The sequence below is a fragment of the Aquila chrysaetos genome, unplaced genomic scaffold (assembly GCF_900496995.4).
Source record: "Aquila chrysaetos chrysaetos unplaced genomic scaffold, bAquChr1.4, whole genome shotgun sequence".
NCBI lineage: Eukaryota > Metazoa > Chordata > Aves > Accipitriformes > Accipitridae > Aquila > Aquila chrysaetos.
The window spans coordinates 18,426-41,870 of record NW_024470414.1 but is presented as its reverse complement, the minus strand read 5'-3'; the positions used below and the strand labels follow the sequence as shown (position 1 = coordinate 41,870).

At 64.9% G+C, this 23,445-nt stretch overlaps 1 protein-coding gene across 1 annotated transcript in view; it reads right to left on the bottom strand.

Moving 5' to 3' along the window:
- CHD3 (chromodomain helicase DNA binding protein 3) overlaps nucleotides 1-23,445 on the bottom strand; it is a 49,205-nt gene that overhangs the window by 11,525 nt on the left and 14,235 nt on the right. The window contains 30 exon segments of the mRNA XM_030007049.2: nucleotides 1,425-1,558; nucleotides 1,991-2,076; nucleotides 2,696-2,761; nucleotides 3,635-3,812; nucleotides 4,579-4,745; nucleotides 6,449-6,680; nucleotides 7,323-7,447; nucleotides 8,189-8,306; nucleotides 9,040-9,138; nucleotides 9,140-9,172; nucleotides 9,982-10,123; nucleotides 10,416-10,589; nucleotides 11,281-11,402; nucleotides 11,839-11,976; nucleotides 12,581-12,781; nucleotides 13,656-13,847; nucleotides 14,150-14,249; nucleotides 14,855-14,986; nucleotides 16,574-16,788; nucleotides 17,795-17,989; nucleotides 19,039-19,089; nucleotides 19,091-19,236; nucleotides 19,239-19,272; nucleotides 20,171-20,349; nucleotides 21,128-21,190; nucleotides 21,314-21,449; nucleotides 21,674-21,804; nucleotides 22,287-22,351; nucleotides 22,353-22,526; nucleotides 23,253-23,377. Coding sequence (XP_029862909.1) covers nucleotides 1,425-1,558; nucleotides 1,991-2,076; nucleotides 2,696-2,761; nucleotides 3,635-3,812; nucleotides 4,579-4,745; nucleotides 6,449-6,680; nucleotides 7,323-7,447; nucleotides 8,189-8,306; nucleotides 9,040-9,138; nucleotides 9,140-9,172; nucleotides 9,982-10,123; nucleotides 10,416-10,589; nucleotides 11,281-11,402; nucleotides 11,839-11,976; nucleotides 12,581-12,781; nucleotides 13,656-13,847; nucleotides 14,150-14,249; nucleotides 14,855-14,986; nucleotides 16,574-16,788; nucleotides 17,795-17,989; nucleotides 19,039-19,089; nucleotides 19,091-19,236; nucleotides 19,239-19,272; nucleotides 20,171-20,349; nucleotides 21,128-21,190; nucleotides 21,314-21,449; nucleotides 21,674-21,804; nucleotides 22,287-22,351; nucleotides 22,353-22,526; nucleotides 23,253-23,377 — 3,953 coding nt within the window.

Here is a 23,445-nt window from a genome sequence, read left to right as displayed (position 1 = left end):
TGCTCAGGATCCCTGTCCCCATACTCCCTGTCCCCACAGTCCCCATCCCTGTCCCCGTCCTGGGGTCCCTGACCCCATGGTCCCCATCGTTGTCCCTGTCCCCAGTGTCCCCATCCCAAGGGACCCTGTTCCCATCCCTATCCCCAGCATCCCTGACCCCAGTGTCCCCAGTATCCCTGATGGCCCCAGTGTCCCCGATGTCCCCGCGCCATCAGCCTGTCCCCTCATCACAGCGCCCGTCCCGGGCTGTGCCAGCTCTGGCCGGGTCCTGCCACCACTCTGGCGTCCCCTGAGCCAGACCCGACCCCCCGAGGGGACATGGGGACCCCGGGGGTGACTCTGTGTCGGGGTGAGGGGGACACGGGCTCGTCCGGTCCCCAGGAAAACCGACAGCGATGGCGCTCGGCTGAGTAAGGGCTCATCACGCGGCTCAGGGACACAGGGGGACACGGGACGATGGGGGAGCACAGGGACACTGGGACATGGGGGGACACAGAGGGACATGAGATGATGGGGACACAGGAAGATGGGGACACACAGACATGGGGGGCAGAGAAGGACAAGGGACAATGGGGACACAGGGGGACATGAGAAGATGGGGATACATAGGGACAGCAACAGGGGACAATGGGGATGTACAGGGATGGGGGAACACAGGGACACGGCGGGGCACAGGACATGGGACAAGAGGGACACGGGGGGGACGTGGGAAGATAAAGACGGAGATGGGGAGGACACAGGGACACATGGTGACAAACGGATGCACACGGGGACATAACGACATGGGGACACTATGAGCACATGGGGGAACATAGAGGGACACAGGACAATAAAACATGGGACACGTATGGGGACATACATGGGGACATGGGGGACTCACATGGGGACAAAAGGATACAGTGACACACATGGGGACGTGGGGGACACATATGGGGACATGGGGGACACATGGAGACAAAGACATGGGGATGTGGGGACATGGGGGACAACATGAGAACATAAGGACATGGGGATACCCACATGAGAACAAGAACATGGGGACATGGGTGACGTGGGGACATGAGGACAACATGAGGACACAAGGACATGGGGGACACACGAGGACACAGGGACGCACACGGGGACACAAGAACATGAGGACACACACGGGTACCCCACCATCCTGCCCCACCTGTCCCTGCTGCCACTGCCCGTCCCTGCTGTCACCGCCTGTCCCCGCTGTCACCCCTATCCCAACCGCCACTGCCTGTGTCCAGCACCACCGCCTGTCCCCAGTGCCACCGCCTGTCCCTGACGCCACCGCCTGTTCCCGATGCCACCACTGCCTGTCCCTGGTGCCACCGCCTGTCCCCGATGCCACCAATGCCTGTCCCCAGCACCCCCACCTGTCCTCAATGCCACCGCCTGTCCCCGATGTCACCTACTTGAACTCCTTTTCGGTCTTGCCGCGCAGGTCGCGGACGAGCCACTGGGAGGTGAAGGCGTCCTGGGGGGGCATCCCCCACCGCATCACTGCGTTCAGGAAGGCCTTGCGCTGCCGTGTGTTGAACCCCAGCACCTGGGGGGGGGAGGTGGGTGGGTCACGAGTGGGTGGGGGTCATGGGTGTCTTGACGAGGGGGGGGGGGGGGGACGACACAGGTGTCTGGGGGACTCAGGTGTTCAGGGGGACATGGCAGGGGGGGTGACATGGGCACCCAGGGGGATCCAGCTGTCCGGGGGTGACACAGGTGGTCGGGGGGGGACCCTGTCCCAGAACGGGGGCACCCAAGTGTCCGGGTGCCCCTTGACCCCCCAGGTGGCTGGTGGGGGGGGGGGGGCGGGAACCCAGGTGTCTGGGCACCCCCTCACCCTCCCTCTCCCGGAGTGGACCCCGGCGTCCGGACATCCCTCACCCCCCCCCCCGCCAGGGCCCCTGGCATCCCAGCACCCCCCCCAGCGGACCCCAGTGTCCGGGTGCCCCCCACCCCCCCCACGCCCCGGGGTCCCCACCTCGATATTGCCGCCCACCCGGGCCAGCAGCGGGGGCAGGGGTTTGTCCTTCTCGTTCCGCAGCTGCCGCTTGGACTGACGCCGGCCTGGGGTTGGGGGGGGGGGGGGGGTCAGCACCCACCCCCCAGCACCCCGACCCCCATCCCTGGGGCACCCCAACCCTCCCACAGCACCCCCACCCTTCCTAGGGCACCCCGAACCCCCACCCTGGGACACTTTGACACCCCCCCGCCCAGGGCACCCCAACCTCCCCTACAGCACCCTGACCCCCCCCCCCCCCAGGCCCCCCCTGTGCCACCCAGGACCCCCCCAATTCCCTCAGTGCCACGCCAGACCCCTCCTCAGACAGGGAGGGGGGGCTCAGGGGGACAAAAGGGGACAGAGAGGTGACACGGTGGGTCAGAGAGAGGACACGGAGGGACGTGGGGGGACACAGAGGGACACAAGATACATGGGGGGGACACGAGGGGACACTGGAGGACAGAGAGGGGACACAGAGGGGACACAGGGGACATGAGGGGACACGGGCAAGACAGAGGAGACATGGGGGGACACGTGTGGGAACAGGGGGGACACGGGGAGATGGAAGGATGGGAGAGGACAGAGGGGGACACAAAGGGGACAAGGGGGGACAGAGGGGACATGGGGGGACACGAGGGGACTTGGGGACACACGGGGACACACGGGGACACAGAGGTCACTCACCCTCCGGCCGCTCGTCGAAGTCCTCGTCCTCCTCCTCGGAGCCCACCGAGTACTCGGACTGGTTGTCTGGGGGGCACCGTCAGCACCCACGTACCACCATACCCCAAACACCCCCGCACCCCAAAACACCCCCCGTACCCCCAAAGAACCCCTGGCACCCCCCAAACACCCCCTGTACCCCCCAAAGAACCCCTGACACCCCCCAAACACCCCCGTACCCCCCAAAGAACCCCTGACACCCACCAAAGATCCCCTGACACCCCCAAATACCCCCTGACAACCCCCAACAACCCCTGTACCCCCCAATCACCCCCAAATCTGCCCCATACCCCAAATTCACCACCCTCCCCACCCCCAGATGTAGGACAGGCTAGCCCAGAGCCCTCCCAGTCTGTCCCAGTCCCCTCCCAATCTGTCCTAGTGCTCCTGAGGAACATCCCAGTAACCTCCTGATTGCACTGTACCCCACCTTGGTCCTCCTGAGTGCCCCTACTGGGGCATCGAGACTCCCCCCCAGTGCCTCCCAGACCATCCCAGTATCTCCCAGTACTGACAGAGCTCACTCCCAGTGCCTCCCAACCCCCCAGCTCCGGCACCCACTGCTCCCAGTTGCCCTATACCCGCTTTTGTCCTCCTGGGTGCGGGTACCCAGTGCATCGGGACTCCCCCAGTGCCCTCTCACTGTGTCCTAGTAACTGACCAGTCTGCTCCAGTGTCCTCCCAACATGTCCCAGTACCTTACCAGTGCTTCCCAGTATGTCCCAGTGCCCTCCTAACACCTTACCAGAGCTTCCCAGTGTCCCCAGCTGCCCTGTACCCACCTCAGTTCTCCTGGGCAAGGGTGCCCAGTGCATCAGAACCCCTCCCAGTAACTCCCAGTGTGTTCCAGCATCCTCCCAGTGCCCTCCCAGTGCCTCCCAGTGCCTTCCCAGTGCTCACCTTGGTCCTCCTGGGCGGCATCATTGTAGTTGACCTGCTTGCGCACCCGCTTGCCCTTGCCCAGGTTGCGCGCCAGGTCCTCCTGCTGCTGCTCGTAGTGGTGTCGCAGCAGCTTCTCCCAGTAGTCGGGGTCGACGTTCTCCTCCTGCTTGATGATCTCCCGCTCGATCTCCTCGATCTGCCGGCACACGCACTGTCAGCGGCCACCCAGGGCACCCGCGGGCGCCCGCTGAAATCTCATTGGCCTGAGGTTGCCACCACCACGTCTGTCATCGCTGGCTCCAGCGTCCCCAGCTCCGTCAGCTCCACCCTGATCATCCCCCATCCCCATCGTCCCCACCACCATTATCTGCATTGTCCCCATCATCTCCCATCTCCATCGCCTCCACCTCCATCATTCCCATCACCTTCATATCTATATCATCGTACCCATCCTCGTCGTCTTCATCATCCCCATCTCCACTTCTATCATACTCATCCCCATCACCTCCATCTCTATCATCCCCATGACCTCCATCTCCATCGTCCCCATCGTTCCCAATCCCATCATCCTCATCTCCATTGTTTCCATCATCCTCATCCTCATCTCCACCCTCCTCCTCTCCATCATCTTGATCTATCATTTCCACTTCCACTGTCCTCATCATCCTCATCTCCATCATCTCCATTGTTCCCATCCCTATTGTCACTGACCACATTGTCCCCATCATTTCCATCATCCCCATGCTCACGATCTCCACCTCCATCACCTCCATCGTCCCCATCTCCATCACCCGTTTTCCCCATCACCTCTATCTCCATCATCTCCAGTGTCCCCCTCCCCATCATCTCTATATCCATCATCTTCATCTTCATCATCCCCAACTCTACCATATCCATTGTCCCCACCGTCCCCCCCTTCACATCCTGTCCCGTGTCCTCATGTCCCCATCCCCCGGGCGCACCTTGTCCTCCTCACGCACGACGTACTGGGCCACCTTGAAGGAGCTGAGGTACTCGTTCATGTTCTGCACGTCGGCATCGTCGGTGGCATCCTGGTTGCGGTCCAGCAGGCGGGCGATGGCCTCATTGTCGTAGTGGATGACGCTACTGTCCTCCTCCTTGTTCTCCCCTGCGCCGGCGACACGCTGCTGACACGGCCTGACTTGGTCCATCAGGGCCTGGCACGGCTCAACATGGCCTTGGCATGCTCCAACATGGCCCAACACGGCCTGACATGACCTAGTACGGTCCAGCATGGCCCAACATGGTCCAACACGGCCCAATACAACCCAACACGGCCTGACATGGTCCAACACTGTCCAACGTGGTTCAACATGGCCCAGCGTGGCCCAACGCAGCCTGACATGACCTAGTACAGCCCAGCATGGCCCAACATGGCCCGACACGGCCCAACATATGCTGACACAGCCCAACACAGCCTGACACGGCCCAGTATGGTCCAACATGGCCCAATGTGACCTCACACGACCCAACATGGTCCAACACGGCCCCACATGGCCTAGTACATCTCAGCATGGCCCAACATGGCCCGACATAACCCAACATGGCCCGACACGGCCCAGTATGGTCCAACGTGGCCCAGTATGGCCTCACATAGCCCAACATGGTCCAACGTGGCCTAGTACAGCCCAGCATGGCCCAACATGGTCCAGCACAGCCCAACATGACTCAACAAGGCCCAACACCGCCCAACATAGACTGACACAGCCCAGTACAGCACAACGTGGCCCAGTATGGTCCAACGTGGCCCAATATGACCTCACATGGCTCAACATGGTCCAACATGGCCCCACACGGCCCGACATGGCCTAGTACAGCCCAGCATGGCCCAACATAGTCCAGCACAGCCCAACACGGCTCAACATGGCCCGACATGGCCCACACAGCCCAGCGTGGACCACTGTGGCCCTACACACTCCATTGTGGTGGTCCAACACAGTCCAGCGTGGCCCAATATGGTCCAACACACCCAATATGGCCTGACACAGCTCAACATGGTCCAACATGACCCAACACAGCCTGGCATGCCCCAACATGGCCTGGTATGGCCTGGCACAACCCAACACAGCCTGACAAGGTCCGGCATAGCTTGACGTGGCCGAACATGGCCCAGAATGGCCTGAAACACGCTGACATGGACTATCACAGCCTGGTACAGCGTGGCATAGCCTCATACACCTGGTCACCGCCTCACATGTCCCATCACAGCCCTGTTATAGCCTCTCACACCCCATCATGGCATCGTACCTTCAATCACAGCCTCATGTGTCCCATCATGGCCTCACGTGTTCCATCATGGCCCTACATGCCCCACCGCAGCCTCATGGGCCCCATCATGGCCCCATCACATTCTTGCATGTCCCATCATGGCTTTTCATGACCTGTCGTAGCACCACCACGACTCCACGTGTCCCACCACGGCCTCATCATGACCTTGCATATTCCATCATGGGTTTGCATAACATTTCATGGCCTCGCATATCCTACCGTGGCCTCGCACATCCCATCATGACCTCAAACGTCCCACCATAGCTTTGCATGACTCATCATGACCTTGCACACCCCACCACAGCTCTGCATGACCCATCATGGCCCCGTTGTGACCTTGCACATCCCATCATGGCTTCGCAGGCCCAGACACAGCCCACCATGGGCTCCCATGTCCTACCACGGCCTCCCACATCCTACCGTGGCCTCCCACATCTCATCATGTCCCACCATAGCCCCCCATGGCCCACTATGGCCTCCCACATCCCCCCCAAAGCCCAGCACACCCTGTCCCACCCATCCCCAACCCCGCTGGGCGCTGACCCTCATTCTCGTCCTTGAAGAGCTCCTCAGTGCCGAATTTGAGGATATCATCAAGCTCCTGCTTGGACATGGAGCCGGCCTTGGAGCCCAGTCCCGGGCGCACCACCAAGTGCGTCAGCATCATCTTGCGCTTGGCCACCTGCGTGATGCGTTCCTCCACCGATGCGCGCGTGACAAACCGGTAGATCATCACCTTGTTGGCCTGGCCGATGCGGTGCGCCCGGCTGAAGGCCTGTGGGGACAGGGACACATCAGCTGGGATGTGTTGGGGAAGGGATGTGGAGATGGGGAACGCGTCAGGGCACGGAAATGGTGGTGGGGGAGAGGGTGGGGGGACGTCAGTAGGGACATGGTGGTGGGGGACTCGGTGAGGGGAACACCAGAGCAGGGATGTGGTGGTGGGAGAACCCATCAGAGCAGGGCCAAGGCCATGGAGGACATGTCAGAGCAGGGACATGGTGGTCGCAGACCCGGTGGGGGACCTGCTAGAGCAGGGACAGGGTGGTAGGGAACAGGGTGGGGGACCTGTCAGAGCAGGGAGACGGTGGTGGGGTCCGTGGTGGCAGTGGGGGACAGGGACACAGTGGGGGGGACAGAAGGAGGGCTGGGGACAGGGTATCAGGATGGGTGATAGGGCGGGTGACAGGGTGCTGGGTGGGTGACACCGGGTGGGAGTGACAGGGTGCCAAGGTGGGTGACACTGGGTGGGTGACAGGATGCCAGGCAAGTGACAGGGTGCCAGGTGGGTGATGCTGAGCAGTTGATAGGGTGCTGGGGTGCGTGACATGGTGCTGGGTGGGTGACAGGGTGCTGGGCAGCTGATGCTGTGCAGGTGACAGGGTGCTGGGTGGGTGATGCCGAGCAAGTGACAGACCTGGATGTCATTGTGGGGGTTCCAGTCGGAGTCGAAGATGACGACGGTGTCGGCGGTGGCCAGGTTGATGCCGAGGCCCCCGGCCCGCGTCGACAGCAGGAAGCAGAACTGCTGCGCCCCCGGCGCTGCCCCCCCGGCGTCAGCGGGGGGGGGGCCGGTCCCCCCAAACCCGGGACCTTCCAACCCCCCCTGGCGCTGCCCACCCCAGCATCAGCATGGGGGGACTGGCCCCCCCAAACCCAGGACCCCCCAGTTCCCCAGTGCTGCCCCCTCCTAAACCCAGGACCCCTCCAAACCCCCCAGCACCGACCCCTGGCATCAGCAGGGGGGGATGGCCCCCCCGAGCCAGAGCCCCCAAACCCCTCTATCTTATCCCCTCCCGTCAGTGTGGCTGCACCCAGGGAAATTGCCCCCCACCCCCCCACCAAGCACCCCAAGGGGGGTGTGTGTCCCCTTATCCTTCCTGGGGAGGGGTGCAGGGTCCAGATGCCTGGGTCCCCCCCCCAAACGCCTGGGTTCCTCCCCAGATGCCTGGGTCCCCAGGACACTTGGGTCCCTCCCAGACAAATGGGTGCCCCCTGAAGTTCTGGATCCCCCGGATGCCTGGGTCCCTCCCTGGACACCTGGGTGCCCCCTTAATTCCTGGGTGCCCCCTGAACTCCTGGGTGCCCCCCCGGACACTTGGGTCCCTCTGGCCACCCAGGTGTCATCCCCCCAAACACCTGGGTCCCTCCCTGGACGCCTGGGTCCCCCTGACTACCTGGTTGTCCCCATCACCTTGGTCCCCCCTGACCACGTGGGCCCCCTCCAGATGCCTGGGTGCCCCCCCCCGACCACCTGAGTGCCCCCGGACGCCAGGGTCCTACCGTTGAAGCGGTCGATGGCCTCCTGGCGCAGGGCCCCCGTGATGCCCCCGTCGATGCGCTCGTACTTGTAGCCCTCGTAGTCCAGGAAATCCTCCAGCAGGTCCAGCATCTTCGTCATCTGCGGGCACTGGTTAGACTGGGAGCACCCAGGGGTGCTGGGGGCACCCAGTACTGGTCAACAGTGGGAGCACCCAGAGGAGCTGGGACGGGCACCCGTCAGACTGGGATTAACCAGGGATGTTGGTACTGGCACTGGTTAGAGTGGGATCACCCAGAGAGGCTAGGAGCACCCAGTACTGGTTACACTGGGAACAGCCAGGGGGACTGCGATGGGCACTGGTTAAATTGGGAGCACGCGGGGGGCTGGGGGCACCCAGTACTGGTTAGACTGGGAGCACCCAGGGGTGCTGGGGCACTAGGTGCTGATTAAACTGGGAGCACCCAGAGATGCTGGGACAGACACTGGTCAGAGTGGGATTAACCAAGTATGCTGGTACCAGCACTGGTTAGACTGGGAGCACCCAGGGGTGCTGGGGTTGGGGGCTGGGTGTCTCTAGAGAGTCTGGGGGGGGGTCCTGGTCCCCCCCACCCAGGAGAAGACAAACACCCGCTGGCTCTGGGGGTGGGTGCGGAGGCTGTAGGTGCCCCAGGGGGGGCTAGGAGGGGGGGCCCTGGGGGTCCTGGCTGCCCCACCTGGGAGAATATGAGCACCCAGTGGCTCGGGGGGGCAGGCGCTGGCGAGGTCCCTGGGGGTCCCAGCCTCCCCACCTGGGAGAAGATGAGCACCCACTGGCTCTGGGGGGGGGCTGGGGGGGTCCCGGGGGGGTCCCTGTAGGTCCCGGCCACCCCACCTGGGAGAAGATGAGCACCCGGTGGTTTTGCTCCTTCAGCTTCCGCAGCATCTTCTGCAGCAGGAGCAGCTTCCCCGAGGCCTTGATCAGGGCCCCCCCCCTCGTAGGCACCACTCGGCAGCTTCGGGGACTCCTGGGGACAGGGACGTCACCTCGCTGGTCCCCGGTGTCCCCTGACGTCCCCCAGCCTCCAGCCCACATCACTCTGTCCCTTCTGCATCCCCTCCATGTGCTTCCAGCGCAGGTCCCCCCCGTGTCCCATGTCCCGCTGTCCCCTCCCCGTCCCTCCAATCCCTCCATGTCCCCCCAGGTCCCTCCACCCCATGACCCCCTATCCCCTCCATGTCCCTCCAACCGCTCCACGTCCCCACCATGTTCTCCTGTCCCTTCCATGTTCCTCTATCCTATGTCCCTTTGTCCCACGTCCCTCCAATCCGTGTCCCCATGTCCTACCACGTCCCTCTATCCCCTCCACAGCCCTCCACATTCCCATGTCCCTTCCATGTCCCTCCATCCCACATCCCTCTATCCCCTCCACACCCCTCCACGTCCCCATATACCGCCATGTCCCCACCACCTCCCACTATGCTTCCATGTCCCTCCACCCCACATCCCTCCAACCCCTCCATGTCCCCATGTCCCTCCACGTCCTCATGTCCCATGTCCCTCCACCCCACGTCCCTCTATCCCTTCCACATCCCTCCAACCCCTCCATGTCCCACCACGTCCCCATGTCCCACATCCCTCTATCCCCTCCATGTCCCCATGTCCCATGTCCCTCTACCCCCTCCACATTCCTCCAACCCTTCCATGTCCCCATGTCCCACCATGCCCCATATCCCCCTACTCCACATCCCTCTATCCCCCCCCCCGTCATCCCTCCGACCCCTCCATGTCCCCTGTCCCCTCCACCCCGTCCCTCTGTCCCCCCGCGGCCCCCACCATGGCGGCGACGGGGAAGAGGTAGGGGTGGTTGCAGCACTTCTTCAGGTCCATCATGATGTTGAGCAGCGACACCTGGTTCCCGCCACCCCGCGAGTTCAACGCCTCGAAGTTGCGCGTCAGGATGTACTTGTAGTACTTCCTACGGGGAGGTCGGTGGGACCCAGGCGTCCGGGTGCCTTCCTTCCCCCCCACTTCCCCGGGGGGGACCCAGGTGTCCGGGTGCCTGCCTTCCCCTCCACTTCCCGGGGGACCCAGGCGTTCGGGTGACCCAAGCACCCAGGGGACCCCGGCGTACGTCCGCATGGGACTGAGCTCCACTGACACCAACTCCAATGGACCCCAGTGCCCGGGTGCACCCTTTTCCCACGGATCCAGGCGTCCGGGTGCTTCCCGTCCCACCCCATCCCGAGGGACCCGGGCGTCTGACGTACTTCTGCATGGGGCTGAGCTCGACACGGACGATGAGCTCGGTCTTGGCCGGCATGTTCTTGAAGACGTCGGCCTTGAGGCGCCGCAGCATGTGGGGACCCAGCAGGTCGTGGAGCTTCTTGATCTGGTCTTCCTTGGAGATGTCGGCAAACTCCTCCAAGAAACCCTCCAGGTTGCTGGGGAGGGGGGACAATGTGACATGGAGAGGGGCGCAGGGACACGGGGATGGGGACGTAGATGGCCACGATGTTGGGAGATACAGGGACAGCCAGGACGTGGTGGGATGAAGTGGCACGGGGACATGGGGACGGCCACGGCATGGGGCACAGTGGGGGACGGTCGTGACACAGAGTGACACAGGGATGGCCGTGGGATGGGGGATGTGGGGACAGCTGTGACGTGGGGGGACACAGGGATGGGGGGACGGCTATGACATGGGGAGACGCAGGAACAGCCATGAAGTGGGGTGAAGGGGCATGGGGGCAGCAGTGACACGGGGGGACGCAGGGATGGTTGACACGGAGGGACACAGGAACGGCTGTGGGATGGGACACAGGGGGACAATCATGACGTGGGGGGACAGAGAGGCAGGAACAGCAGTGACATGGGGGTGTGGGGGACAGTTGTGACATGGGGGGACACGGGGACAGCCATGATGTGGTGGGGCACAGGGGCATAGGGACATGGGAATGGATGGAAGGGACCCCATGGGAGCGGAGGGGACACCAGGGGACACAGGGTGGGGGGACGCAGGAGCCGCAGGGACACCAGTGACAGAGCGATGCGGGTGGATGCAGGGGGGGACAGGGGGACCTCAGGGCAGGGGAGGGGACAGGAGGGGACACCGGGGGACACAAGGGGACATACTTGAAGCGCTCAGGAGTGAGGAAGTTGAGGAGGTGGAAAAGCTCCTCCAGGTTGTTCTGCAGCGGGGTCCCCGTCAGCAGCAGCTTGTGCTCGATCTTGTACCCGTTCAGCACCCGAAAGAACTGGGGGGGCGTCACCCACGGACCCCAGCGTCCGGGATTGATCCCCCTGATCCCCCACCCATGGACCCCAGCATCTGGGAGCGACACCCCACACACACCCCCAGGGCACCCACAGACCCCGGCGTCCGGGAGCAACCCCTCTGACCCCCATCCAGGCACCCAAGGACCCCAATGTCCAGGAGTGACCCCCAATGCCCCCCCCCCCCAAGGCACCCATGGACCCTGGCACCTGGGAGCAACCCCCCCAGGGCACCCATGGACCCCAGGATCCAGGAACAACCCCACCACGCCCAGGACTCCAGGATCTGGGAGCACCTCCCACCCTCCCAGGGCACCCACAGACCCCGATGTCCAGCAAACGTCACCCCCCAACAGCACCCAGAGGACCCAGGTATCTGGGTGCCCCCCCTCCCCAGGGACCCAGGCGTCCAGGCACCTTGGACTGGTTGTTCTTGAGGCGGTGGGCCTCATCCACCACCAAGCAAGCCCAGCGGATGGAGCCCAGCGCCGCCTGGTCGATGGTGATCAGCTCGTAGGACGTCAGCAGCACGTGGAACTTCACCTGCGCCTCCCGCTGCCGCGGCCGTCAGCACCCATGGGTGTCCCCCCCACCCCGCCGGAGGACCCCCGTGGCTGGGGCACCCCGACCGATCCCCTGCACCATCACCACCCTGATCCCCCAGGACCCCGGTGGCCGGCGCACCCCAAGCCCCTGCACCTCCACCACCTTGACCCCCTGGGACCCCAGTATGAGGCCACCACGTCACCCCAACCCCCCCAGGACCCCTGTGCCTGGGATACCCCAACCCCCCAGCACCCTGACCCCCCAGGACTCTCATGTCAGGCCACCCCAGCACCCTGACTCCCTGGGACCCCAATATCCAGGTCACCCCAAACACCCCTCAGGGACCCAGGCATCCAGGCCACCCCCTGGTACCCCAAACCCCCTGGGAACCCTCTGTCTACATCACCGCCAGCACCCCAACACCCTAGGGACCCCGGTGTCCGGGTGCAGCCCCCACACCCTAAAAGGAACCCAGGCATCCGGGTGCAGCCCCCCCACACCCTAAAAGGGACCCAGGCATCCGGGTGCAGCCCCCCCACACCCTAAAAGGGACCCAGGCATCCGGGTGCAGCCCCCCCACCCGCCACCAAGGGGACCCCAGCACCCAGCTCACCTTCATCTTGAAGGCCTTCTTGCCCCCCTTCATGGCGTTGTCATCGAAGGAGAACTCGTTCTCGCGGATGATGGCCCGGCTGTCCTTGTCCCCGGTGTAGGTGACGACGTAGAAGGCGGGGGCCCACATCTGGAACTCCCGCTCCCAGTTGATGATGGTGGAGAGCGGGGCGCTGACGAGGAACGGGCCCTTGGTGTGGCCCTGGGGGACAGCGCGTCACACGGGGACACGGGGACGGGGCCCTTGGGGGACGTGGGGACAGTGTGACACAGGGGGATGGGGGGGGGCGGCGTGGGACAGGGTCCTTGGGGGACATGGGGACGGTGTGGCACACGGGGACAGTGTGGAAGGGGGCCTTGGAGGACGTGGGGACAGTGTGGGGTGGTTGTAGGGGTACGAAAATGTCTCCGGTGGGAGTAAGACCCCAGGGATGCCCGTGGGGACACAGGCAGGGACACGGTGACACCCCAGGTTGGCTGATACAGCAGCGGGTGACGCCAGCGGCCACGTGGGTGACACTGAGGCCAGGCAGGTAACACCAGGATCAGGCAGGTGACACCAGGGGCCAGGCGGGTGACACCAGGAGCCAAGTGGGTGACACCAGGGACCAAGTGGGTGACACTGGGGGCCAAGTACAAAACACCAAGGCCAAGCGAGTGACACCAGGGACCAAGAGGGAGACACCAGGGCCAAGTAGGAAACACCAAGGCCAGGTGGGTCACACCAGGGCCAAGCAGGTGACACCAGGGACCAGGCAGGTGACACCAAGGCCAGGTGGCTGACACCAGGGCCAAGCGAGTGACACCAGGGACCAGGCAGGTGACAGCGGGGGCCAAGAGAGAGATACCAAGGCCAAGTAGGAAACACCAAGGCCAGGTGGGTGACACCAGGGCCAAGCAAGTGACACCGGGGACCAGGCAGGTGGCATTGGGGGCAAGGTGGGCGACACGGGGGCCAAAGGGGAGACACCAGGGCCAAGTAGGAAACACCAAGGCCAGGTGGGTGACACCAGGGCCAAACGAGTGACACCAGGGCCAAACGAGTGACACCAGGAACCAGGCGAGAGCGACCTCACCTCCTTGTAGAGGGAGTAGAGGAAGACGATGGTCTGGATGGTCTTGCCCAGCCCCATCTCGTCGGCCAGGATGGTGTCGGTGCTCTGGGCCCAGGAGAAGCGCAGCCAGTTCAGCCCCTCCAGCTGGTAGAGGTGCAGGGTGCCGCCCGTCGCCGTGATGAACCGCGGCTGCGTCTCGTACTTCACCGTCGGCTGCCGGGGAGAGGGCGTCAGTGGGTGGCGGACCCAGGTATCTGGGTGTTCAACCCCCCCTCCAGGCACCCCAGGGGGTCACTGATGCTGTGAAGGTCCCAGGGGACCCAGGGCGGTCAACCCCCCCCGCCAGGGCACCCAGGCACCCCAGGGGGTCACCGATGCCCCCAGGCATCTGGGGGACCCCAGGGATGATGGGGGGGACCCAGGCGTCCAGAGGACTCAAGGGTCTGATGGGAGGGGTCCATAGGGGGGACCCAAGGGTGCAGTGGGGGGGGACACCCAGGTGTCCAGGCACTCACGTCGTTGGTGGGGGAGTCGGGGGGTCCCTCCCCCGGCGTCTCCTTCTTCTTCTTTTTGTAGCGCCGGGGCTGGGCCGGGTCCTCCCCCATGAACACCTCCCTGGGGACATGGCGGGGGACAGAAGGACATGGGGGGGACAGGAAACAAGGGGGCCACAGGGATATGGGGGGACATGGGGACACGGTGGGTGACAGGAGGAACAGGGACACCAGGGAGGACAGGGAGACGGGGGGTACACAGCGACAAGGAGGGACACCAGGAGGGATGGGGACATGGCAGGGGACGCAGGGGGGCACAAGGACATGGAGGGGACAGGGGACACATGCAGACATGAGAACACAGAGACAACACAGGGACACATGGCAGCATGAGAACATCGGGGGACTCATGGGGACACGGGGGCACATGGCCAGTAGGCATGTCCCCACGTCCTCCTTGTGTCCCCATGTCCCCCTATGTCCCCATGTCCCCCCCATCCCCATATCCCCAGCCTCACCAGTGCTTCCTGTAGGCATGTCCCCATGTCCCCCCATGTTCCCACATCCTCCTGTCCCCATGACCCTCACTGGTGCTTCCAGCAGGCATGTTCCCATGTCCCTGTGCTCCCCCCGCGTCCCCACGTCCCTCACTGGGGAATATGCCTACTGGAAACACGTGTCCCCACAGTGTCTCCCTGTCCCTTGCCGTGTCCCCGTGTCCCTTACCGGTGCTTCCAGTAGGCCAGCTTGTGGAGGTCATAGTCGGGGATGGGCATCTCGTCCTCCTCCCAGGTGGCCTGGTCGTAGGGCAGGTCCCGCCACTTCACCAGGTAGTGGTACTGCCCCTTCCGGTCCACGCTGCGTGGCACGCCGTCACGCCCCGCACCGGGCACCCGGGAGACACCCGGCACCGCGGGGAGCAACAGGCACCATGGGGGCACCGAGTGTCATGGGGACAACAGGCACCCAGGGGACACCAGGCATCATGGGGCCAAGGGGCACCACAGAGGCGATGGGCACCCAGGGGACACCGGGTGTCGTGGGGACAACAGGCACCCGGGGGAAAATAGATGTCATGGGGGTAATGGGCATCGTGGTGACAACAGACACCTGCGGAACACTGGGCACCATGGGGGCAACAGGCACCACGGGGACACTGGGCACCGCAGGGGCAACGGGCACCCAGGGGACAACAGGTACCCGGGGGACAATGGGCATCACGGGGACAATGGGCACCATGGGGGCACTGGGCGTCGTGGGGCCAACAGGCACCCAGGGGACACCAGGCATCATGGGGTCAACGGGCACCCAGGGGACACTGGGCACTGCGGGGACAACGGGCACCTGGAGGACACCCGGCACCGCGGGGGGCAACAGGCACCATGGGGACACTGGGTGTCGTGGGGACAACGAGCACCTGTGGGACAATGGGCACCCAGGGGACATCAGGCATCACAGGGACAATGTACACCCAGGGGGGACGCCAGCCACCCAGGGACAGCGGGCGCCTGGGGACACCGGGCACCTGCAGGGACAATGGGCACCCACAGGTGACAGCAGGCACCCACGGGGACACCGAACACCCTCGGGGACACAGAGCACCCACGGGTGACAGCAGGGACCCATGGGGACACCAGGCACCCATGGGGACACCGGGACAGCCAGGACAATGCAGGGCCAGGCAGGGGTTGCCACGTGCCACCAGGGTGTGGGTGACAGCGGGGCACGTGGAAGGGTCACCCGAGTGACCAAGGGTCACCCGCTGTCACCGGCATCACCGGCTGCCAGCAGGGAGACACTGGGGACACCCCAGCGCAGGGGTCACCCAGGGACATGGGGTCACCTGGGGACAGGGACACACAGAGAGGACACGGGGTCACATGGGGACACGGGGTCACCTGGGGACAGGGACACATGGAGGGGACATGGGGTCACTCGGGGACAGGGACACACGGACAGGACACAGGGTCACCTGGGGACACAGAGGGGACGTGGGGTCACTCGGACAGGACACGGGGTCACCTGGGGACAGGGACATATGGACAGGACACAGGGTCACCTGGGGACAAGGACACACAGAGGGCACGGGGTCACTCGGGGACAGGGACACACAGGGCACGGGGTCACCTGGGGACAGGGACACACGGAGGGCACGGGGTCACTCGGGGACAGGGACACCCGGACAGGACACGGGGTCATCTGAGGACAGTGCCCAACTGCTCCCAATAGGGGAGGGGGGGCACCCATGGGTGCTGGGGGTGTCCTTAGAAGACCCAAGGGTGCCCAGAGTGTCCCCACAGGTGCCAGCAGTGTCCCCAAACCCCACCCAGGCGCTCCCCTACCCCCATGCTGATGCCACCCATCCCCTCCCAGTTTGGGGCGGGAGGGGCAAGGGGCCCGGGGGATCCCATGGGCACCACGTAGCACCCATGGGTGCTACCCTACCTGTGGTTGATGATGCGATGCACCGTCATCCACTCGGGTTTGATGCCGTAGCGGTAGAAACGTTCCTCCATCCCCCCAAAAAGGGGGTCTCCCCCAGCCCCCCGTTTCTCGCTCTTGGGGTCGTCGTCCCCCGAGCCATAGTCAAGGGGGGGCGGCTCGTCCATGTCGTTCTTGCGCTGGTAGTTGCGGTACATCACCAGGTGGAAGATCTCCAGCTGTGGGGGGGGGAACGGGGGGACACACCCCCAAATTAATTGGGGGGGGGGCAACCCCCCCCTGCTCCCCCCAGGGCTCCTGGAATGGGGGGGAGTGAGGAACTGGGGTGCTGCTCCTCTCCCCCTGCCCTAGGGACGGGGGTGTCTTGGGGACCCAGGGGGAGCACTGCACATCACAGCGTCCCTGAAGTGGGGATTGTGGGGGGTCCCCAAGATTGGGGATCCCCCCCCAAGGCTGGGGATATCGGGGTGTCCCAAATATTGGGGACCCCGCCAGCCGGGGATATCAGCATGTCCCCAAGCCCAAAGATCCTCCCAGGCCCCCCCCCAGATGGGTATTTTGGGGTGTCACCAGCCCCAGGCCACCCAGTTGGGGATATCAGGGTGTCCCCAAGCCCAGGGACCCTCCCAGACCCCCCCCCAGTCAGGTATTTTGGGGTGTTACCAGTCCTAGGCCCTCCAGCTGGGGATACTGGGGTGTCCCCAGTGCCGGGGAACCCCCCACATCCCCCCTGCTAGGTATATCAGGGTGTCACCAGCGCCAGGCCCCCCCAGCTGGGGATTCTGGGGTGCCACTAGTTCCAGGCCCCCCCAGCTGGGGATACTGGAGTGTCCCCAGTCCTGGGGAACCCTCCAGATCCCCTCAGCTGGGGATACTAGGGTGCCCCCAAGACTGGGGACCCCAGTATCAGGACCCCCAATCTGAATATATCAAGGCACTCCAATACTGTGCCCCCCCCGAGGGGGTATATAGGGGTCCCCCCAGTATGGCCCCCCCCCCACAAGCTGGGTGTATCAGGGCACCCCAGTATGGGCCCCCCCCCAAAGCGGGTGTATCAGGGTGTCCCCAATCTCAAGTCCCCCATACACTGGAGCCCCCCCTCACCTATCAGGTCCCCCCAACCTGGCTACATCAAGCCACCCCGATATCAGGGGGTAGCTGGGGGTGCCCCCCCATCAAGGTTTGTGGGGGGGGGGGGGTGTACACATGGGGCCCCCCCCATACCTGCAGCTCCTTGATCCAGGAGCAGTGCCAGTAGGAGAGCCCGACCCACTTGACGAAGAACTCGCGCTCGGAACGACCCTGCAATGCCGGGGGGGGCCCCTCGGGGGGGGCCCCGGGGGGGGCAGCCACAGGGGGAGGTGGCTCCCCCCACCGCCAGTACAGGATCTTCTGTACTCGCCCCTTCAGCACCGGGCACTGCGGGGATAAAGGGGGGGACAGCAGGGTTGGGGACAGGGGGGACACGGGGACAGCTGTGTGGTCGTGTGTTGTGTTCTGTGTGTCATCCTGTCGCCCCCCCCCAAAACATCCAGAGCACCCCGGGGGGGGGGGGGGGGCAGGTCCCCAGTCCAAGGGGTGGCTGTCCCCATTCTGTCCCCAAGGGGTGGCTGCAGCGTCCCTGTGCTGCTCCCATTGCCGTGGTTGTTCTCGTCCCTGTCCCCATCAGTTCCTGTCCCTGTCCCTATCAGGTCCCACCGCTGTCCCCACTCCCGTCCGCATCAGGTCCTGTCCCTGTCCCCAGCATTGAACCATCTCTGTCCCCATCTCCATCCTGTCACTGTCCGCATCCACATCCTGTCCCCGTCCCCCACCTTGAACCACCTCTGTCCCCATCCTTATTCTGTCCCTGTCCCCAAACTTAAGCCAACCCTGTCCCCATCCTCACTCTGTCCCCACACCCATCCCTGTCCTGTCCCTGTCCCCACCAGGTCCTTGTCCCATCCCTGTCCCTGTCCCCACCAGGTCCCTGTTCCATCCCCACCCACATCCCATCCCTGTCCCATCCCCACCAGGTCATTTTCCCATCCTCACCCATGTCCCATCCCTCTCCTGTGCCCACCAGGTCCCTGTCCTCGTCCCCAACCAGGTCCTTGTCCCCACCAGGTTCCTGTCCCTGTCCCCAACCAGGTCCTTGTCCCCATCCCCAACCAGGTCCTTGTCCCCACCAGGTCCCTGTCCCCGTCCCCAACCAGGTCCTTGTCCCCACCAGGTTCCTGTCCCTGTCCCCAACCAGGTCCTTGTCCCCATCCCTGTCCCCACCAGGTCCCTGTCCCCATCCCCAACCAGGTCCTTGTCCCCACCAGGTCCCTGTCCCCGTCCCCAACCAGGTCCTTGTCCCATCCCTGTCCCCACCAGGTCCCTGTCCCGTCCCTGTCCCCATCCCTGCCCCATCCCCACCAGGTCGTCCCCCCACCTCCTCCCTCCCCACCCCACCCCTGTCCCCACTCTCCCCCGTGTCCCCGTACCGTGCAGCGGGGACAGAGCCACTCGCCGTTGGGGACCTCGGGCAGGGGGGGGGTTGAGGCAGTGGATGTGGTAGGAGGAGACGCAGGCGTCGCAGCAGAGCAGCTCCCCGCCGTCCTTGCACACCCGGCAATACTCCATGTGGTCGTCCTCCTCCTCCTTCTCCCCTTCCTCCTCCTCGCCTTCCTCCTCTTCCTCTCCTCCTCCTTTGCTTCCCACTGCACCCCCTCCTTCTCCTGAGTAACACCCAGCGTCAGGCACCCCAAACCTCCTGGGGTTGGCCCCCAGGGACACTCAAACCTCCTGGAGACACCCTGAAGGACACCCAACCTCCTGGGGACATCCCCCAGGGACAGCCAAACCTCCTGGGGACACCCAACCTCCTGGAGACATCCCCCAGGAACACCGAAACCTCCTGAGGACATGCCCAGGGACACCCAAATCCCCTGGAGACACACCCAAAACCACTCTAGGGACACCCAGGGACACCCTGAGGGACCCCCAAAGCCCTCTACCAGGGACCTCCACTACAGACACCCAAACTCCCCCAGGGACCCCCACCCCCCCCAGGGACCCTCTAAACCGCTGTAGGATCCCTCCAGGGACCTCCCAAACTCCCTGAGGATACCCTTAGGGACCCCCAAACCCTCCCAGGGACCCCCATCCATCCCCCAGGATCCTCCTAGTGACCCCCAAAACCCCCCAGGGAGCCCAAACTGCACCCAGGATCCCCTTAGGGACCTCCAAACTGCCCCAAGGACCCCTAAAGCACCCCAGGGACGCCTAAAATGCTCCCAGGGACCGCTAAATCCCTCCCAGGAACCCCCAAAACCCCCTCAGGGTCCCCCTAGGGACCCCCAAGCTTCCCCCAAGATCCCCTTAGGGACGCCCAAACTGCCCCAAGGACTTCTAAAGCCTCCTAGGGACCACTAAATCCCTCCCAGGGACCCCCAAACCCCTTCAGGACCCCCCTAGTGACCCCCAAACCGCCCCAAGGACCCCTAAAGCCCCACAGGGGCCTCCAAAATGCTCCCAGGGACCGCTAAATCCTTCTCAGGGACCCCCAAACCCCCCCAGAATCTCCCCTAGGGACCCCCCCAAGCCCCCACCCCATCCCCCCGTCCCGCAGCTCACGCAGTGGGGGCAGCTCCAGCGTCCCTCGGGCGCGCGGTCAAGCTCGGGGTCGAGGCAGACGAGGTGGTAGGCGCGGGGGCAGGTGTCGCAGAGGATGATCTCCCCGCCCTGCTGGCACACCTCGCAGTAGTCCTGGTGGTCCGTCTCGTAGCCGTCCCCCTCCTCCTCCGGCCCCGGCCCTGCGGGGATGCCACGCACCACCCGCTGCCACCCGGATTGATGGGGGGGGGGACAGGGGAGCGCCGGGGACAGTGGGATGGGGACATGGGGGCACTGGGGATGGGGGCTGAGGGGCACTGGGGGCACTGGGGACACCCAGAGGCAGGGGTGCAGGGGCACTGGGGATGGGGGACACTGGGGATGGCGACATGGGGGTGCTGGGGATAGGGGCACTGGAGGATAGGGACATGGGGACACGGGGAATGGGGGTGCTGGGGGACAGAGGCATGGCGATACCAGGGGACAGGGACACTGGGGACACCCAGGGACAGGGGCACTGAGGATGGGGATGTGGGGACACTGGGAACAGGGGTGCTGGGGGACAGGGACATGAGGGCACTGGGAACAGGGGCATAGGGGGATGGGGACACGGGGGACGGGGACACTGGGGATGGGGACATGGTGGCACTGGGGATAGGGGTGCTGGGGACACTACGGATGGGGCACCAGGGGACAGGGGCACTGGGGACGCCAGCACACCAGGGGACAGGGACATGGGGACACTGGGATATCTGGAGATAGGGACAGTGGGGACACCAAATGCCCAGGAGAGACGGTGGGGACAGGGAAAGGGACATGGGGACACCGCTACACCCCTTGGAAGAAGCCAGGGGCTGGGGACCCCCCGGACGCCACCACCGACACGGGGAAGGGACCGAGGACCCCGCTCAGGGGGACATCACAGGCTTGGGGACCCCGGGTGACAACATGGGGACAGCGGGGAGTGGGGTGTCTCACCGTGCGCGGGCGCCGCGCCCGTCCCCACGGGGCCGCGCTCCCGGCTGAGGCCGGCGCAGGGGGCTGCAAGGAAAGAGGTTGGGGGGGACGGGACGGGACGGGGGTGTCACCCGGCGTCCCCGCCGTGGGGTCTGGGGTGGGGGTGGTGGTGGCACCCGGGGACCGGTGACACTTGGGGACACTCACCCTTCTTCTTCTTGCGGCCGGGACGTCCTCGCTTGAGCTTCTTGAGGCGGGTGGTGGGGTCGGGGCGGGCGGTGGCACCCAGCACCCCGGGGCTCTCGGCATCCGACTCCTCCTCTGCCTCCCCCGCGTCCTCGCTCTGCCCGGGGACAGCAAGTGACACCGGGGACAGCAGGTGGCATCGGGGGACAAGGGGATACGGGGGACAAGGGGACCGGGAGACCAGGGGGTGAGGGGCACAGGGAGACATGGGGCCATAGGGACGGGTGCCACTGTCTGGGGACACTGGGGGACACGAGGGGACTCAGGTGTCCGGGCACAAGCCCCCCCACCCCATAGGGGACCCAGGCTTCCGGGCCCTACCGAGCTGCTCTTCTTGCGCTTGCCACCCAGGACACCCAGTTTGATTTTCAGCGGCGCCATCTTTCTCCCCTTCATCTTCCTCTTCAACTCTGGCACCCGCGGGCTCTTGCTGCGTTTCTTGTGGCCGGGACCTGTGGGGGGATCCGGGTGTTTGGGGTGGGGGGGACACCCAGGCATCCGGGCACGCCCTTTCCCAGCCCCATGAGGACCCTAGGGATACCCCAAATTCCCCCAGCATCTTCCTAGGGACCCCCAAACCTCCTAGGGAATGCCCCAACCCATCCCAGTGACCCCCAAACTGGCCCCAAGATGCCCCTACAGACCCGCTCCCAAAAAAGGATCCCTAAAGCCTCCCCAGGGACCCCCAAAGCCTCCCAGGATCACCCGAGGGACTCCCCAAACTCCCCCAGGGACCCTTGACCCATGAGGACCCAGGGATCCGAGCACCCCTTCCCCAAGCCAGGCAAGGACCCAGGCATCCGGGTACCCCCTCCCCAAATCAGGCGAGGACCCAGGCATTCGGTGGGGGGACCCCCAGGTGTCTGGGAAGGGACCCAGGCACCCCGCTCCCCAAACCCGATGAGGACCCAGGTGTTCGGGGGGGGACACCCACCTTTGCCTTCCTTGGTCTTGGCCTTGCGCAGGGGTGGGGGGGGGGGCCTCGGGGGCCACGGCGGCCACGGCTGCAGACACTTGCTCAGCCACGGCGGCGGCAGCGGCGGCGGCGGCGGCAGCCACGGCAGCGGCGGAGCCTTTGAAGGGGTTGTTGGCGCTGAATTCCCGCCACTTGGCCCCCAGGATGGTCATCATCTTCGACATGGGGATTTTGGGGTTCTTCTTGGCGATCAGGGGCCTGATGCGGGGGGAGGGAGGGAGGGAGGTGGGCTGGGAACCTGGGCATCCAGGGCACCCAGGGACCCAGGTGACCGGGGGGAACTGGGGAACCCAGGCGTCTTAGGGGGCACCCAGGGTCCACTGATGCTCCCCACAGACCTCTTTCACCCTGAGGTGCCCTAATGGCCCCCCAGCACCCCGAGGTGCCCCCCCAAGATGTCCCCATAGTCCCCCAGGACCCCAAGGTACCCCTGTGCCCCCCCAGCCCTCTGATGTGTCCCCCCAACACCCTGAGGGCACGCCCAAGCACTCCAAGCTGCCCTAAAATCATGCCCACAAGCACCCTGAAGTGTCCCCCAGCACCCAGAGGGACCCTCCAGGACCCCGAGGTGCCCTCCAGGACCTCGAGGTGTCCCTGTAGTCCCCCAAGACCCTGAGGAGCCCCTGGCACCCAGAGGGACACCCCCCCAAGATGCTGGCATGGCCCACAGCACCCCAGGGTGCCCCACCATCCCCCTGAAGCGTCCCCCAGCACCTTGAGAAGACCTAAAAGAACCCCCACCAGCACCCTGAAGTGTCCCCCAGCACCCCAAGGGACCCTCCAGGACCCCGAGGTGTCCCCCAGCATCCTGAGATGCCCTAAAAAGACCCCCACCAGCACCCTGAAGTGTCCCCAGCACCCAGAGGGACCCTCCAGGACCCCAAGGTGCCCCGCAGCCCCCCAAGGGTGCCCCCCCAGCCTCACCTCATGAACTGGCTGAAGGCTTTGTAGTTGGTGAGGGTGTGATAGTCCTCCTCAGTGAAGACATGGTCCACGTCCTCCAGCCCCCAGGCCCCCAGCAACTGTGCCGAGGACTTCTGCTCCACCGCCTGCACCAGGGATGGGGGGACGCAGGGAGACACGGCCAGGCGGTGGGGGACACACAACAGAGACCAAC